This window comes from Passer montanus, unplaced genomic scaffold, assembly GCF_014805655.1.
Source record: "Passer montanus isolate IOZ18808 unplaced genomic scaffold, ASM1480565v1 scaffold1, whole genome shotgun sequence".
Classification (NCBI taxonomy): domain Eukaryota; kingdom Metazoa; phylum Chordata; class Aves; order Passeriformes; family Passeridae; genus Passer; species Passer montanus.
Genome location: NW_024356504.1, coordinates 26,565,822 through 26,583,505, shown reverse-complemented (window position 1 = coordinate 26,583,505; position 17,684 = coordinate 26,565,822). Strand labels below are relative to the sequence as shown.

General features: G+C 44.4%; 1 protein-coding gene across 4 annotated transcripts in view; it reads right to left on the bottom strand.

The window, feature by feature from the left end:
* MBD5 (methyl-CpG binding domain protein 5) overlaps positions 1 to 17,684 on the bottom strand; it is a 118,986-nt gene that overhangs the window by 23,313 nt on the left and 77,989 nt on the right. For 2 of the 4 annotated variants that reach the window (XM_039711630.1, XM_039711549.1), the window contains exons 6-9: positions 12,905 to 13,591; positions 8,716 to 8,818; positions 8,179 to 8,359; positions 3,933 to 6,023 (exon numbers count right to left, since the gene is read on the bottom strand). In XM_039711630.1, coding sequence (XP_039567564.1) covers positions 3,933 to 6,023; positions 8,179 to 8,359; positions 8,716 to 8,818; positions 12,905 to 13,017 — 2,488 coding nt within the window. In that variant the 5' untranslated portion in view covers positions 13,018 to 13,591. The remainder of the gene's footprint in view (positions 1 to 3,932; positions 6,024 to 8,178; positions 8,360 to 8,715; positions 8,819 to 12,904; positions 13,592 to 17,684) is intronic. The other 2 variants (XM_039711724.1, XM_039711805.1) reach the window with 2 other exon arrangements.

The window sequence follows — 17,684 nt, the reverse complement described above, 5'->3', positions numbered from 1 at the left end:
GGATATTTAAATTTGCTTTATAATTAGAAGAAAAGATTCTTGCTATCCAGTCTAGGGGTGATTCCAGTTTAATAAGAAATTTTTTCTCAGACACAACAAGTCCCAAAGAGTTGTCAAATATTCTTCTGACCCTGCAGTCCAAAAGTTCTTGTGATTTGCTAATTCTAGGTTATATAAAGCAATTTTGGGAAGCAAATCCAGACTTGTTTGGTTTGATTTGTGTTTTCAGCAGTTTGCACTGAGGTGATCAAATCAAAGCCCCCCAACCCCTTCTTTTGGGGGTTTTGTTTTCCAGCACCATGATCCATCCCCAATTTTCTTGGCTGTACTAAAACAAATTCCTCTCCTCACCCTCAGTGATTGCTGTTGTGCTCCTCCCTGTTTAATTATATTTTACTATTTCTATTTTGTGCATTTCACCAGGAAAATTTCCCATTTCAGGGAATGAAATTCAGCCTTTTTTTTGCCAAATCTACCATTTTTTGGTCATTTCTTAACTTCTAGACCCAGAGTTTCTCCTATATTATAATGTTAATATTTGACACCACTGATATCTTTAATTGCTGTGGTTATTGAGGTTCCCTTAATTTCCCTTCTCAGCAGTCCAGAGCTTTTATTCCCAAATCTTTCAACTCATTTCCATCCATCCCATTATTTATGGATATTTATGGATATTTATTGTTGCTTTCTTAGAAGTATTTGGATGTTGAATGTTCAACACTCAAACACAGATTTCCTACCCCGTGAACCACACACTAACAAGAAAGAGGTGAATAAATAAAACCCTGCAATCAAATCCATCACCCAGTGATGCAGTTCCATCCTACAAAAACAACAAATTCCACCACACACACCCTGAAAATTACCTGGGAACTAAAGATATTATCTGTGGAAGAAGAAAACAAGAGCTGGAATAGCAGAACTCGGTCCATGTGGTTAAAATATAATTAAAAGCTTGGGCAATAAGCAGCTAATTGTGGGGATTCACAGGGTTTTTTCTCTCAGGAGCTATTTCTGAGGAGGAGCTGCTCTGAATTGCTGGCACAGACACAGAAAAGAGATTTAGCAATTAAAATACTTCAAAACAAAGGGAAAAAACAAGCCACAAACTGAAATATGAACATGAGAGGTGCCTTTAGACATCTTCCTCTGCTGGACTGCTCTTGGAAATTCAGTGTACAGGGGCTTTCACCAGCTCCAGCCCCAAAACTGACAGAGCAGAAATCCCAATATTCCTCTTCCCAGTTTTGTTACAGAGCTGGATGCAGGCTGGCAACTCACTTTTATTTTTAAAAAAATATTATTATACCACAAACCACTCAACATTTCACCTGAGTCTCATGGAAAGAACATTCCCATTCACCTGGAAATCCAACAGAATTCCCCTCTCTGGATTAAAGCTCACCCCTGAGCACGGTGAAGGTTTCTGCAGTTTTAGGGAATAACACAAAAATAACACAATCTCCTTAAAGGAGAAAACATTCTCCAGGCTTTTTCACAGATATCTGGGGGGAAAATAGTAAAGGTAAAAAGATTTTTAGAAAGTTGTGGACGTAGGTTTTAGAAAGAGTAAAGAATTTCTAGTTAGTTGTAGTTGTAAAGTTTCAAATAGAAAAGTTACAATAGTACAGAAAGTAAGGACATGAAATAATAGCTTTAGGTTTGGTTAATACAGATTTTAATATTGTAGAAAAATATGTTTAGTAAGATAGTAGAAGGTTTTAAGTTTAATAATGGAGTATTGTTAATAGAAAGTATATAAGTATTGTTTGAAATAAGTGTATGTGTCTTCTTAGTGACTGTCTAGAATAATATATAATAATAATAATTTTAATATGTAATATGTAATTATATATAATTATATAATAATAATAATATTGGCTAGAATAACTATCTGTAAGTTTTATTAATATGTTATTGGTTAGAAAGTTTTTAAAATGTTTTGTAACAAAGAAATCTTGGGTTGTTGTTGTTAAGACGTGAGTTGTTATTTTTTAATTGTTTTAACTCTGTAATGAGACTGATTTTGTAATGAAGGGTAAGGAATGTATCTCAGCCTTTTCACCTTCACTATTTTCCCCAGAGATATTCAATAAATAATGAAATGCAGGCTGTGTACCCTGCAATCACCAAGCCAAAGGAACAACTCCTTCAGCAGCAGAGAATGGAACATTTCCCACCTTTCCAGCCTTTGCCTACGTGGAATTACCTTTTGTCTTTCAGGCAAGGGAAAAAGTGTCACCAAGGCTTTGGAATTGAGTGGCTCCAGCCCTCTGAGCCATGCCCAGAGAGGGGGAGTGCCCAGGTGGGGTCATGCCCCAATTTCTGCTCCTACAGGGATGAGATTCCAGCTGATGCTGGCACCTTCCTTCAGGCTCTGAGCCATTTGTTCTGTTGTATTTGTATTTTTGGGGGAATTCAGCTTGGAGCTGAGTGGAGTCACACCACAGGGGCCTTTGGGAGTGGTGGGAAGCCCAGGCAAGGTGGGAACCAAGGGGGTCCTGCCCCAGGAGCTGTGTGCTGTGCTCAGTGGGACAGGGAAGTGAATTCCCAGGGCAATCCCAGACCTTTGTTCCATGCAAAGTCTCAGAAGCTGCAGCAGGAAATGCCCCTGTGCCAGCATGACAAGGAAAAAGAGCCACACAAGGACTGAGAGCTGCTTGTTGTCACCACTCCAGGCAAGAAAAATGAAACTTTTTTATCCCAGGGATGGGGAGAAACCCTTAAAAGTCACCAGGAACCATGACCAGAGCAACACTAGAACATTATTTGAGTATAATTCAGCTTTTCTAGAATTCCATTCCATTTTAAAGGAGGAAGCTGGGGAATGCAGAGCAGGTTCTTGCTTGGGAATGAGAGGCCACTTGAACACTTTGGTGAGATCGGGGTTTTCATTCCACTTCAGAAATTTACACCACTGCCATCTTCTAATACTTTCTTCAAGCAGTAATAGTCAATAAAATTCACATTTTTGAGCTGATTCCTTCTTCTCTTTAAACCCCCCAGAGATGATAACAGCAGCAAACCCATTTCCTCTCCAAATCTTCCCTGATGAACAAACCAGGAAATCTCTCCCTACACTCCTCCAACTGTTTATTCAACCATTTAATTACCACCTTAGTAAAATTACCTCAATAAAAGCAAACAGAGGCTTGGCATTCCCTCCTGCTGGCCCTGAAAAGGGTGATTTTGTACATTTTGGTACTCCCAGGATCTGCTCCAATGTCTGACAGCACCTCTCCAATTCCAGCAGGAAAGAACTCCTGGATCACCTGGACATGCACTGCCAGATGAGCCACAACTTGCTGGGCTTGGAGCAGGGCAGGCTGCAAAAAACCTCCAATTTATTTGGAGAAGTGACAAAGGAGGTGTGGGAATGTCCAGAAGTGAATGGATTTTATTCATGGAGACTGTGTGGAAGTCAGCAGAAGCGAGAGCTGTCACAGGAAGCAGGCCAGGATCATTGTATCCAGAAAAAGGGAGAGATGTCTTAGTTTACCACTGTTGGGTTTTTTTCCTTCTGTTTTATTTTTGAGTATGAGGCTTTCAGCACGAGCCAGGTGTACTTTTCACCAGGATAAACCCAAGTTTAATAGGGAAAAATGTCCTGGATTGTAAGATATGTGTGTATTCTGTTTCCACCTGTCAGGGCTGGGGCAGTTCTCCTCTGCTCATTGGGCAGTATTTCTTTGAAAGAACTGTTATTCCTATTCCCATATCTTTGACTGAGAGCCCCTTAGTTTCAAATTTATAATAATTCAGAGGGAGGGGGTTTGCATTTCCCACTTCAGGGGAGGCTCTGCCTTCCTTAGCAGACACCCGTCTTTCCAAACCCAGACATTCAAACCCAGACATTTTCAAACATTCCAAACCAGCCATCAGGGATTCCCAGGGACGGAAACCTGGGACAATCCCCTGGCGAGGCCACGTACCTGCTTCAGGACTGCTCTGGTTACAGCTGCTCCCGATGCTGTTGGGGATCCCCGGCGTGGAGGGCGCCTGGAGCCTGGCCTGAGCTGGGCTGGGATGCAAGGAGTTCCCTAAGGCCATCCCAGCCTGGGGGAGCATCCCGCAGCTCCCGCTGGCCTGCATCTGGTTGAGGAGCCCCGCCAGGTGGTTGGAGGGGGGCGCGGCGGCGCCGGGCCCGAAGGCGGGGCCGGGGTTGGGGCAGGGCAGCCCCGGGGCCAGCGCGGGCTCCGCCAGGTGCAGCGGGGCGCCGGGGCAGGGCAGGGCGCCGCCGGAGCCCCCGCAGCCCGAGGAACTATTGCTGCTCCCGTGGGAGCTCTGACAACTCATGGACTGCAGGAGCTGCGACATGGAGCTGATGGGGAAGGAGCTTTGACTTGGCTTTCTGATCAAATCCGAGCCGGCTTTGGGATGCCCGGAGCTGTCCAGCTGAGACTGTCTCAGCAAGCTCAGCACCGTGGTGGTGGGCTGCTTCCTTTTCCTCAGAGGATCCTTTTGCTGAGACATCAGTTTATCTCTCAGTGCTGCCCGGCCGCTCTGCCCTTCCGTGGTGGGGAGGAGCACGCTGGCAGCAGGAGGGAACATGGGATTTAAAGTGCTGTGTCCTTCGGTGCTGCCGCCGCTGGCAACAGGTCCAGAATTGCTACTGCTGTTATTGTTGTTACCAGCAAGTTTATTTTGATTTGCTAGCTGTGCTTTGGCTGCTGCTGAGAGTAAACTGCTTGCTGGAAAAGAGGCAGCGTTGTGCTGGTTCAAGATCTGATTTAAAGGCATTCCCAGCAAACCAGGCTGACTCTTCAAGGAACCGCTTCCAGCCGATGCAGCGGGAAAAACTGCATTGTTGGGAGGATTTAATACATTACTCATTCCAGCAATTAATGGGTTAGGGATGTCCTTGTATTGACTAAGTCCATCGTGCTTGGTGGAAGGGCTGGATGGCATGGAAGGCCTCGGCGACCCTATGGTTGACCTCGGGGACCTGGGAGGGACTTTGATACCGCTACAGGACGACTGTGGCCCGACTGGAGGCAGCAGGAAGTTTCCGTGATCGGACGAGGTGGAAGAAGAACGCGATCTTTGGGGAGAAGCCTCGATCCTCCCCATGCCGGGCGCCATCACGTGAACCGGGGACGTCACCGGCGACGGGGACAGGGACGTGGAAGCCGAGTGCTGAACCCTTTGGACGTGAGTGCCATGGTTGATGTGGGCGGGTTTGACGGTGGGCAGGGGCAGGTTGCTGGGCAGGGGCACCACGGCGGGGGGCATGCTTACATTCATCACGGGTACCTGAGAGTGGGCACTCGAGTGGAAGGTGGTGGGGTTCATGATCACGGGGTTCTGGTTCACCGGTTTGCTGGGAATGGGGTCCAGTATGCCAAGCGGGTCCTTCTCGGATGTTAATGGCTTTTTCTGAAGAGCACAAGAAGGCGGTGGAGGAGGTGGGGGTGGGCCTTGGGGGGGTTTATGGTGGAACATTGCTCGTGGTATTTCCATACCAGCCGAAAAGTTACACAGGGGTTTTTTCATGACTGGGCTCTTGGTGGTCAGGGTGGGGGAAAGAGGTATATTAGTCCTTCCAGCCATTGCACAGGATGACTGTATGGGAGAGCCGCGGAGCATGACAGACGGCGGGGACAGAGGCGTCCTGGTCATGTGGATAGGACTGGAGTTGGGCGCTCCGTGAAAACTGGGATTGTTCCTCGTGAAGACGTCGGGGCTCCCCAGCGGGTCAGTCCTGGGGGAGATGGAGCCGTCCCCGTAGATCTGTGAGCCCGAGGACGCTGGGCTGGGCATGCCCCCGTGACTGCCGCGGTACGGAGACTTCTGCCCCAGTTCATTGCTCCCCAATCTCTGCCTGGGATAGGCAGGATGGAGCTCTGCTTGCTGGCTTCCAGCCATTTCTTGCACATAAAGCCTACCCATGGCATTAGATGCCCCCATCATCAACTTGAAAGGAGTCTTACATTCCGGCATCACAGAATTTGTAATTCCTTCATGTGATTTATTCCTCATCGACCTTGGAGTTGCTGCTCGAGTGGGAACTACTGGCGTTGCACCTGCCATGGGAAACACACAACAGTTACTGCTGGTTGCAAATCCAGCGTCCCACGTTTCAGGGCAAAGCTGCTGAGGGTGAAAACACTCCCAAAAGCTCAGGGAGCCTTTGGCTAAACTTTTGCTTCAGCAGAAATAAACCCTCCATCACCGAGCTGGAACGCTGCCCGTCCCCAGCTACACAGCTGTAATTCCATATCCCACAGAAATATGGACCTTTTGAAACCTTGTTCCTTGCCTTTTGCCTTTTCCAGGCACCCCCTCCAGCCTCCTGCATCTCCAGCATCCCCCCTCTGGCAGGAGGAGGAGAGGGATGGCTGTGGCAGGGAAAAGGAGCCTCTGGCACCATCTATTGAGGACAGGAGGAACAAAGCCTGTCCAGGATTGAGACTCAATTCCCACAGAAAAGGTCCTGTCCCAAATGCTGTCCCTGATGAGGCATCCTGAATGCTTTCTGTTTGTTCTCAGGATAAAAACCTTGGGGATATTTGCATGTGATGGAGAAATTCCCTGTAAATCCCACTTTTGAGGCTACACCTTCCAACAAACACAAGACCACTTTCTATCTTTATTTAAAGAGATTTTTTTCCCAATGTTTTTACTTCCAGACTAGAAGCACCAGCAGCTCCAAGTCTGGGGGACTTTCTGCCAGTTTTGCAGCTCTGGGATTTTGCAATTCAGCTTGCAGTGCTTGGCATGCAGCCTCTGGATGTGCAAAATTCAACTGGAATTGGGAGCTAAAAATGCTGTGTTCAAATGAACTCAGAGGTGCCTTGAAATTCCTCTACTCATCTTTCCTTCAGCACTGACAATCCTGCCTCCATCCTATTTGCTCCAATGTGAGAGAAACAAACATTTCCCCCGTCCCAAAACACAACCAAAGTCTCATTTAGGGGATAAAACTAAAGGCTGAGCTGCAAAATAAAATAATTATGAGAGGCCTCACCTTGAGTGCTGGAAATAAGCAAATGGTCACATATAAATGTGCAAAAGTTTTGCTTACAGAGGGATTTATTGGGGAATTGTCTTCTTTGCTTATGCACAAAATTCTGACCCACACAGAAAGTAAGAGCATGGAAATATATAAATTACCTCCTTCATTTTGCTAATTTTTTGAAAACAGGAATGTAATTTAAGTACTACTCATTGAAAAAATTAAGCAGGGAAATGCACAGAAACTTGGGAAATTCCACTGTTACTTAAAAACAAAATTACACTGAAAAAAATTTCAAGAAAGGTTTTAAATCCTGAATTTCAATGTGAAAAGGCAGGGGCACATCAGCACTATGAACAGCATGGGTCTCTTAGCATTGACACTTCTCTGAAAGTTATCATTTCTTGGTTTTCTTGTATTTTTTCAGGAAGAGCAGTTAGCCAGGTGTTCTCACAGGAGTGAGTGGTGCAGAGAGCTCAGGCTTTTTCCCAGGAGCTGCAACCCCAGAGAATGGAGAAATAGAAACTCAGCCCCTTCCCTCCTTTGTGCTGCCCACTGGGGTTTGTAATTCTCTCCAGAACCAGTTCTTACCAAGTCCCTAATTTTGGGTGAATTTCTGGGTTTGGAGCGGTTTCAGTGCTAACTTTGCTTTCTCTCCAGGTCTCAGGGAGCCCCCCTGGTTTTACAGCCTTTGTTTGGGGAGTACCTGTCAACTTCAGCCACCAACAAATTTCCTCACTTTTTTTTATTGATGGGGATAATTAAAATGCTAATCCAGGCTAGTGGCCAAAAATAATCCTTGAGAAATGACAGTGGAGATCTCCTCTTGCTGCCTATTCTCCTTTACAATACAATTTCCCATTTAGCCAAGTCCTTAGCCACATCCTAATCCCTTCATAATCACTTTATTCTGCTCCTCTAATTTCCCATGTGACAGAATATCAGACATATTACTACAGTTCCAAAAGATGAGAGCTAATGTATTTTCTTTGTCTAGAACAATCTGATATCTTTTCCAAGAAAATCATGCTCTTAGTAGTCTGAGCTGACCTGCTTTTAGACTCATTTTCTATCTACCTCCATCTCTGCCTACTCCCTTTGTTTATTCCTTCAATCTGCTTATTTTTGCACTCATAGTCAGACTTTCGGGGTGGTTTTGCACAGTAATTATGTGTACAAAAATCAGATTATTACATGATTCTGCGTGATTTCATTTTACTCACTTGTTCCACCACCAGGACTAGTTAGAACCAGTGAAGGATGTGGTGCTTCCATGCTTTTGTGAAGTGTAGCCACAGCAATAATTTTCCTTTTGTGAATGCATAGTTTGGTGACATCTTCGTCCGCTTTAACATCTTCAGCAGTTCTCTGCTTCACAGCAGCTCCAGGATCAAAATTAAAGACCTGGCAGTGAAAATTCCAGCATTTAAAAGAATGACTACAGGCAACAAAGTCACCAAATTCACATAAATCAGGAAATTTATCCAGAGTATAGAGGATTTCTCCTCTGTTCTTGACTCATCCGATACTGCCCAAGGGATTCCTTGACAGGATGTTTGGAAACAACAAATAAAAAATGAATATATTTATAATAACTGAGCCAGATCCTCTGCAAGAGGGGAGCTCAATTTTATATTTTAAGGTCTAACTTTGGGTGGACACCACTTATTTTAGAGATGATCTGAACAGAGTTTGAGTCACCGGCATGGGCAGCTGATAAATATTATTGCACCTAGATCCCAAATGATGCAGTGCTTTACCTTGGGAAGAACAAGAGGACATTCTAGGCCACACTTGCACGTTCCATCAGTCAGCAAGTAAGTCTTCACCTGCTCCAAGCAGGATAATAAAGACCCACTGGGACTGCAAAGGAACAGAAATGATGAATACGAGCTCTTGGATAGGTCAGGACTTGTATCTGCTCACAAGAACAGTGGGTAAAATCACAGTTCATATTTTTTTTCTCATAGTACTTCTTGCTTTTATTCAAGAATTGAGATAATACTTACAAAAAAAACCAATCCAAACATATTTTAAAGGAAACAAAACTGTTGCAGCTGGGTCTCTGTTGCACAATGTTTGGTTTCATTCAGCTAAAATTTTGACCTTCTCACTGGAAATAAGAAATATTACAGCAAGGAGCCAGGCCAGCCAGCTCCTGATAAACTGCACTTGGATTTCTCCAACTCCCACCAGAAAATCATTATCTCCACTTCCCAAAATAGGGCACTGGGAACTCTGTTATGGCAAAATCACTAATTCATAACGGGAATAAAAAACCTCCTCGTGTCCCCAGCCTGTAACTTGCAGATTGCTCTTTATTGCTGGGCCAGCTGAACTGTTTATCCTGAATAAAACACTGGTTATTAATGGCAGCTGTAAATAGCCCTAATTCAAACAAAAACAGCTCAAGTGGAATAGTTTGGATCACGAAAACACTCCTGACTCAAAATTCCAAGCTGTGACGAACTTTGGTACTTAGAATCCAACACATAAACACCTCATTCTGCACGAGTCACATCTAAAGCAACATCTGCAAGTGACATTTAAAGTTCTGCTGACAGTTTAAATAAGTCATTTCTTTGCCAGGCATGCCCTGAAATAGTTATTTTTGGGAGAAGTGCTCAGGTTGAATCTGTGTAGCAGTGACAGTTTGGAGGGTGAGGAAGATGAAAGAGCAATCTAAAAATAAAGGTCCAGGTCTGGTGACTGGCCAGGAGTCAAACCTTCCTTGTCTGAAATCCTTGGGGAGCAGGGGCAAACTGCTCTTTGCTTTTATTTATTTTCATTAAAGCAGGATCCTGGCTGATCCCTGTGGATGTTCCCACCTGTCCTGATCATGCTCAGCCCAAACTCCACACTGGAGGATGTAACAGCTTCCCAAGGGAGAATCCCACACTGACATTTGCTCTGGACCATCCCATCTACACCCAAAATCTCCCAGACACTTCCTGTGATACCTTAAAATCTCCTGTTAAAAGGCAATTCTGGGAATATGCTCTGCAGTGAGGATGCTGTTTTATTTGCATTGGCTAAAAAAGGCTACTTTTCCTGGGGTATTTTTAGAAAAAAGCGATTTTAAATAACCTTGGCGTGCTGTTTGCCTGGGCAGCCAGTGCAGGCTCCAGGAGATGCTGGAGTAAAAAGGAGTGTGCTGACAATCAGAGAGTGGGAAGGAAGGTCAATCCACTGAATCTGTGGGATGTGGGACCCAGCATTCCCACTGCACACACAGGCATGGCTATTTCTCCACAAAACCCAACTAAATTTAAAAAAAAGGCCATTTTCCCCCTTGATCCTGGGCACAGCTGTAACTGCAAAGTCTCTTTTGTGTGCACAAAGTTACTGGCACTTCTGTAACACAAAGGAGAACCCACAGCTTGCTTTGTAAGCAACTGCCACAAAATCATGGAATTCCAGCCTGCTTTGGGTTGGGGAGGACCAGCCCTGGAATCACCTTCCCCCATCCCAGGCTGCTCCAAGCCCCATCCAGCCCGGCCCTGGACACGCCCAGGGATGATTTAGGCCCCACTTAGCAGCTCTGTTTTGCTAAGAAAAGCCCTGAGAGTCAACCCAGAGCTTCTACCAGGTAATGAAAACCAGTTAATGAATGGATTTAATCTTGATTTAATCCAAAGCAACTGCTGACAGCTGACAGGAAAGCATCTGTGCCTTCCAAGGAGGCACAAACAGAGAGTCTTTATTCAGCTGGGATCATCTATTCCACTTGAATCATGTCAGATCTTAATATATCCACTAATTTTTCCCTGGGATAGCTGTGGAGTCAATATTGTTTGACCTTTCCTTGCCTCCAGGAACGCTGTGAATGCTGGCAGGGCAGAGAGGAGGTTGTGGAAACTCAATCCTGGAGGATTCAGCTGCCCTCAGAGCCCTGTGGATGCTCCATGGCAGCCAGGAGACTGGATTATTGCACTTCCACCCTTCCAACCAACACGTCCTTGCACCACACAGGAGTGTAAAATACTTTCATTCATCGGAACCACTCAGAGGTGACCAGAAAATTCACCAAGGAATAAAAAGAAAACATATTGGAAAACTTGGGAAGAGGGCAGGAATGATGTGGGCTTTCCCAAAGCTGCTGTGTAAAACTTTTTAGGGTTGTGGAAATGAAGTTCAAAAGCTGAGTGGGATCATCAGGTACATAAAAGTACCAGAAAATTCACTATTCAGAAAATTGTAAGAAATTGCCATAAAATCATGGATTTCAAAGAATAAAAAAATATACTGGAAAACTTGGGAAGAGGGCGGGAATAACATGAGCTTCTGCAAAATTGTTGTGTAAAACTTCTTAGGGTTGTAGAAAATGAAATTCAAAAGCTGAGTGAGATCATCAGGTACCTAAACTCCCAGAAAATTCACTATTCAGAAAATTTTAAGAAACTGCCATAAAACCATGGACTTCAAAGAATAAAAAAAATACATTGGAAAACTTGGGAAGAGAGCAGGAATAACACAAGCTTCTGCAAAACTGCTGTGTAAAACTTGTTAGGGCTGTGGAAATGAAGTTTAAAAGCTGGTGGGATCATCAGGTACATAAAAGTACCAGAAAATTCACCAAGGAATAAAAAAAATACATTGGAAAACTTGGGAAGAGAGCAGGAATAACATGAGCTTCCCCAAAACTGCTGTGTAAAACTTGTTAGGGCTGTGGAAATGAAGTTTAAAAGCTGGTGGGATCATCAGGTACACAAAAATACCAAAGCATTATTTTCCTGATGTCTGAATGTAGAGATTATTGGGGAAAAAACCCCTAATCCACAACTTTTCCTTTCCCACTGATCTGTAAGTGAGGCAGAGGCCCAGGGAATTAGACTGTAATGAGAAATACAAGGGCAGGGTGGTTTCTGTGCCAGGGGTGTCACTGACACGGGCTGGGCTTCATTCTGCTCATGGAGAACACAAACAAGAAATCCTGCAGTGCATCTGGTTTTTCATGGTAGTTCAGGGTGAAATTGGAGTGTGCTCTGCCTCGTTAAAGATTTTTGTATTGCTAATACACAAAATGCTGGGAGAAGTGGTTATTTTAATCACAGAACAGTGGAAGAAATTTAAGCAAATAACTGAGTGATAATCACAAATTTGTGAGATGCAAACCCAATGTCCCCACATTTTATAAAGCTAGCTTTGATCTTTTTTCCAATAACATTTAATTTAGGCTCTCTTTGTCTGAACACATTTATTTCATAGCAATTTCAATGCATTTCTTTGTGACCATTCCAGGGCGAAGCAAAAAAAAAAAAATCCAATAAGCTAAGAAAATAAACAAATAAAGTACCTAAAACTTTGGATTTGGGTTTATGTTCTTGGGGCTTTTTCCCATATGAGAAATGTGAGGCATGCATAAAAGCTGGAGGACGTCAGTGATGGTGAACACATTCCAGAAATGGAACATAAAGAACCTTCACAGGCACAAAAAATGGATTTGGAGCTATTGAGTGGTCATATGACTTTTGGAGAACATCAGTGATAATGAACACAGAACCTTCACAGGCATTAAAAAATGGGTTTGGAGCTACTGAGTGGTCACATGACTTAGATTTACTTGGAAAATAATCACAAAATCATGGAATGGTTTGGGTTGGAAGGGCTCTAAAGCTCATCCAGTTCCAACCCCTGCCCAGGGACACCTCCCACTGTCCCAGGTTGCTCCAAGCCCCATCCAACCTGGCCTGGGACACTTCCAGGGATCCAGGGGCAGCCCCAGCTGCTCTGGGAATTCCATCCCACCCCCTCCCCACTTTCCCAGCCAGGAATTCCTTCCCAAAATCCCACTTAAATCCCCCCCTCCTTCAGCTTCCGAGACGATCTTGCGCTCGAGGAACGACTCCTTGAAGTTTCGGAGCAGGAGGAAGGAGCCAGCCAGGAATTTCCTGACACATCCTGCCCAAACTGCAGCACACGCCAGCCCAGCCCCTGAGGTGACCTTACCTGATGTAGAGAACTCCACTTTGGTCCACCCTCCGCTGCCAACCAACGGGAACTTGCACTGCTGGTGGCCCTCCATCCGTGTCCCCTCCGTCACACTCCTTCCCACCATTCATTTTCCTGTTTCTGGTTATGAGTCTTCAGAGATATCAACAGTAAGGTGATATCCTTTTACTACATGTCATCCTGGCCTCCCAAAGCAGGCCCCGCAGCACAGCTTCCCCCAAATCCTACAAAGTGCATCGGGAGGCTCCAGCTCAGTTTGAAACCAAGTCCTCAAAAGTGGCCATTTTGGTTAATGAGTCACTTTCCCATTATAATCCACATTAAATATGCAATGTTTAACTCCTTATATATTCATAAGGATGAACTATATAGATAAAAATTAGTGCTTCCGACTTGGGAAAATCATAATTCACCAATCCTTTGTTACCTGTCAGAAAGGAGAATGGGGAAAAGGAGAATTTCTAGTTCAACAGCATGATGGCTCCAAGCTTGATGACTGTCTAAGATAACTTGTGTTTTGTGAAAGCTCGTCTCATTTTTATAAATATGAGTCAGATCCAATACCTCCAGGTATTACACCCTTTATATGCCACATTCTTTTTTTGTTTTCTTTTTATCTTCTGGTCATGATCCAAGTTGTCTTCTTGAGGTTCTTTGCTGACTCCTTGGCTCCAATCAAACAGCCTGGAAGACAGAGACGTGGGAAACACGTGAGCCATGCTCTCCAGCCTTTCAGCCCAGTGCAGTAACTCAGGGAGATGTTTACAGCTGCAGCCATTTCCAGAGCTTCAAATCAAAGTTTTAAATGTCAATGGAACCATCAAAACAAGGCTCAGAGCAAACAGAATCCTGCCAGCATTTTCTATTTATACGTGGATGTAATTGAGCTACATCTTAAAAGCTACAAGAGAGCAAGTGCTGTTAAATAGTTGATGTGGAGTTTGGGTGAATTAAGGGATGCATCTTTTCACTGAATATTTTCACATATGCTTCTGTTCACAACCATCAGCAGATGACTAAATTAATGCCCTTTAAAAAATTGTTTAGAAAACTGAATGAATTTCATGTGAAGGAAGCTGCTTCAAGGCTCTGGTAATAGCCATAAAAAATGCAAACCTCCTGCATATCGATTGAATTAAAATAATCATCCCACCAAAAAACTGGGTAATAAAAAGGGAAAAGCCAGCAGCAGTGACTGATCTCTGAATACCTTTGAAACAACCTGAATATCCTCAGGAATAATTCCCCTCAGAGATTTTCTCTCACCACAGAAGTTGAGTCATTCCCCCCAAAATAGTTTTTTCAAGCTGACCAGGTGAGACTTAACACCTGAGACTGGACATTTTATTAAGGTGAGACAATCATGGAATATGGGATTTAAATAGTAAATACACCAGAAAAAACCCAATAATTCTAAATTCAAATACAGGAAGGCACGGATGACTGCTGTAGCAACATCATTAGGAGATTTTATTTGGAATCAGGTGTCAATCCTGCCTGATTCCCAACACTAACATTATGCCAACATGTTAAAACATAATAAATGTTATAGACCTGACTGATTTTAATAAGAAAAGGTTTTTTTTTAAAGCCAGAAATGGAACATAAAGACATTTCTGCAATAACACCACATTACATCTATATTTAACAGTAATAACAGCTCCTTCCTTCAAGACCACTAAAGGAAGACTACAGAGGCATAAATATAGTCCTGGAAAATATTCCCTTAAGTACCCTCATGCAGAACATTCCCTTTAAAAGTGCTGCTTAGAAATGTAAAGTTCCAAATGCTCCAAAAAAACAAAAAAACCTCACCAGGGTATTTCCAAGCAGGCTGTGGATAAAAGGAGCTGGTTGGACAGACCCCCTCCACTGAGGGGCTGGAATTTAAAAAACAGGGAATTGGCCAGAGCTTGGAATCTTGGCTGTTGCAGGAAGGTAGAAAAATCATAAAGAAAGGCTCTATAAACTCAAACCTGCTCTGTCATATCAGGAGCTGGCCTGTCACTCCTTCCAAGGCAAGCTTTGCAGGTTCCCAGGTGAAAGCAATCCTGGTGTGAGCAGGTCCTTAACATAACTTATTGCTGGGTGAAAACCAACTTACACCTGTACAGAAACTGGTTTTGTTTATTCCTGGGTGAAAACCAACTTACACCTGTAAGAACTGTTTTTGCTTATTGCTGGGTGAGAAACAACTTACACCTGTATAAACTGCTTTTACTTAGATAGAAAAATGAAAACTATCTCACACAAACAACTCCTCCTGCATCAGGAGTTTGAGTGACCAATCAGTACAGAATAACAACTTGTTAATTGCCAATAAAATAATTGGCAATAAAGCTCCTGACCAATTGGGGCCACAGAAGGGGTCTGTAAAACTGTATAAAAAGGAGTTGTGTGAATAAAAGATGGGCTTTTCCACCATGAAGGAAAGGGGGTCTGTGGGATTTATTCCTACACCTAAGCATCCCAAGGGATGCAATCCTTGGCCAGCCCGGGGTGGGGAAGGGACAAGGGCCTGGTGAGCTCCTGCCCTGCCCAAGGTCACCCAGGATGTCCCATGGACACCTTGTCATGTCTCCTAGCAAAACAATCCACCCTTTAATCTCTCAGGCTGCAACACAGAAATAGGATTTGGAGAGCTCTTGGCAACAGTTCAGGGCTCGCTCAGGTTTTCAGTTCAGAAATTTGGGGGTTTGAGTGGTTTTATCCTGATTAAGGAGGGAGCAGATGAGGTTTCATCAAAAGCAGGCCAGAATTTACCTTACTGCTGAGAGCTGCAGTGGCATTTTTACTGTAGGTCCCATGGAAGGCTAAAACAGGTAAAACAATTTCCCTGTTATTCTGGATTGAGAATTAACCTTCTGTAATGCAATAAAATCAGAAAATTTATCAAACACTGGGAGCACCCGGGGCAGGGGAAGTTGCTCATGTCCCAGCCCAGCCTTGCTGTGGCTCATGTTCCTAATTAGGGCCATTATGAGCAAATAATACCCAGTAATTGCTTATTTTTGCAAGAGACACCTCGAAGTAACTTTTTATTTCCACAGGTTCTGCAGGGTCCCATTCCACATCCATGGTGGGATTCTCACCATCTAAGCAGATAAACTTTGGACTTCACCTGGGGAGAGGCAGGACTGAAAAAAGCTAAAAAATCACTGAACTGTTTAATCAGTGGAATGTATTTAAATACTTTTAGGGGAAAGAGCAGGGTTAGGAGGGATATTGGGCAGGGATTGTTCCTTGGGAGGGTGGGCAGGCCCTGGCACAGGGTGCCCAGAGAAGCTGGGGGTGCCCCTGGATCCCTGGAAGTGTCCCAGGCCAGGCTGGATGGGGCTTTGGAGCAATCTGGGATGGTGGAAGATGAGGGTGAGAGGATCTTTAAGGTCCCTTCCATCCCAAACCACGCTGGAATTCCATGGTCCTAAATTCCAGGTACAGAAAACACTTCAACCCCCACACTCCCCTAAGCAGGAGCAGTGACCAGAGCTATTCCCAGCTCCCAAATTTGACATTTCTGTGCAATTTTCTGTGCTGGGAGGACACCCTGAGGTGCCTGGGTGTGGTGAGATCCAGGAAACTGGGCTGAGGCTGCCTGGGAGCTTCCAACTCACACACAATCCATGTTTTATAGGAAATGATCATTGGAAGTGAGATGTTTTCCCCTAAATTCCAGCACAATTCCATGTGCATTTCTACATGGAACACATTTTCCCATGTGTATAATCCATGTTTCATAGGAAGTGCCCATGGAAGCGAGGTGTTTTTCCCTAAATCTAGCACAGTTCCATGTGCATTTCCACAAAGTAAAGTCCTCACATGCATAATCCATGTTTTATAGGAAATGCTCATGGAAGTGAGATGTTTTTCCCTAAATTCCAGCACAGTTCCATGTGCATTTCTACATGGAGCACATATTCCCACACATATAATCCATGTTTTATAGCAATCGCCTATGGAAGCGAGATGTTTTTCCCCTAAATTCCAGCACAGTTCCATGTGGATTTTCCAAAACTAAAGGCCCCACACTTATAATCCATGTTTTATAGGAAATGCTCATGGAAGTGAGATGTTTTCCCCTAAATTCCAGCACAGTTCCATGTGAATTTCTACATGGAACACGTATTCCCACACATATAATCCATGTTTTCTAGGAAGTGCCTATGGAAGCAAGATGTTTTTCCCTAAATTCCAGCACAGTTCCATGTGCATTTCCACAAAGCAAAGCCCCCACACACATAATCCATGTTTTACAGGAAATGCTCATGGAAGTGAGATGTTTTTCCCTAAATTCCAGCACAGTTCCATGTGCATTTCCACAAAGTAAAGCCCTGCATGTTGCCCTCGGCACAAATGGCACAGGTAAGAGGTCCCCCATCTGTATTTCCATGCTGAAATTCCATCATAAGCCACACATGGGAAGCTCCTGGGTGCTGTTTAATTAATTTAATAACACCACACAACTCAAAGCTGTACTGGAGCAGAGATTTACAACAACAGGAGCAGAGGGAACGGCCTCAGGCTGGCCCAGGGCAGCTCAGGGTGGGCACAGCAGGAATTTCCCCATGGAAAGGGGCTCAGGGACTGGAACTGCCCAGGGAGGGTTGGAGTGCCCATCCCTGGAGGTGTCCCAGGAATCCCTGGAGGTGGCACTCGGGGCTCTGGCTGGGGACAGGGTGGGGATGGGCACAGCTGGGATTCCATGGTCCTGGAGGGCTTTCCCAGTCCCAGGGATCCTGGGATTCTGTGACTCCCCCACCTCCTCACGCACCATTTG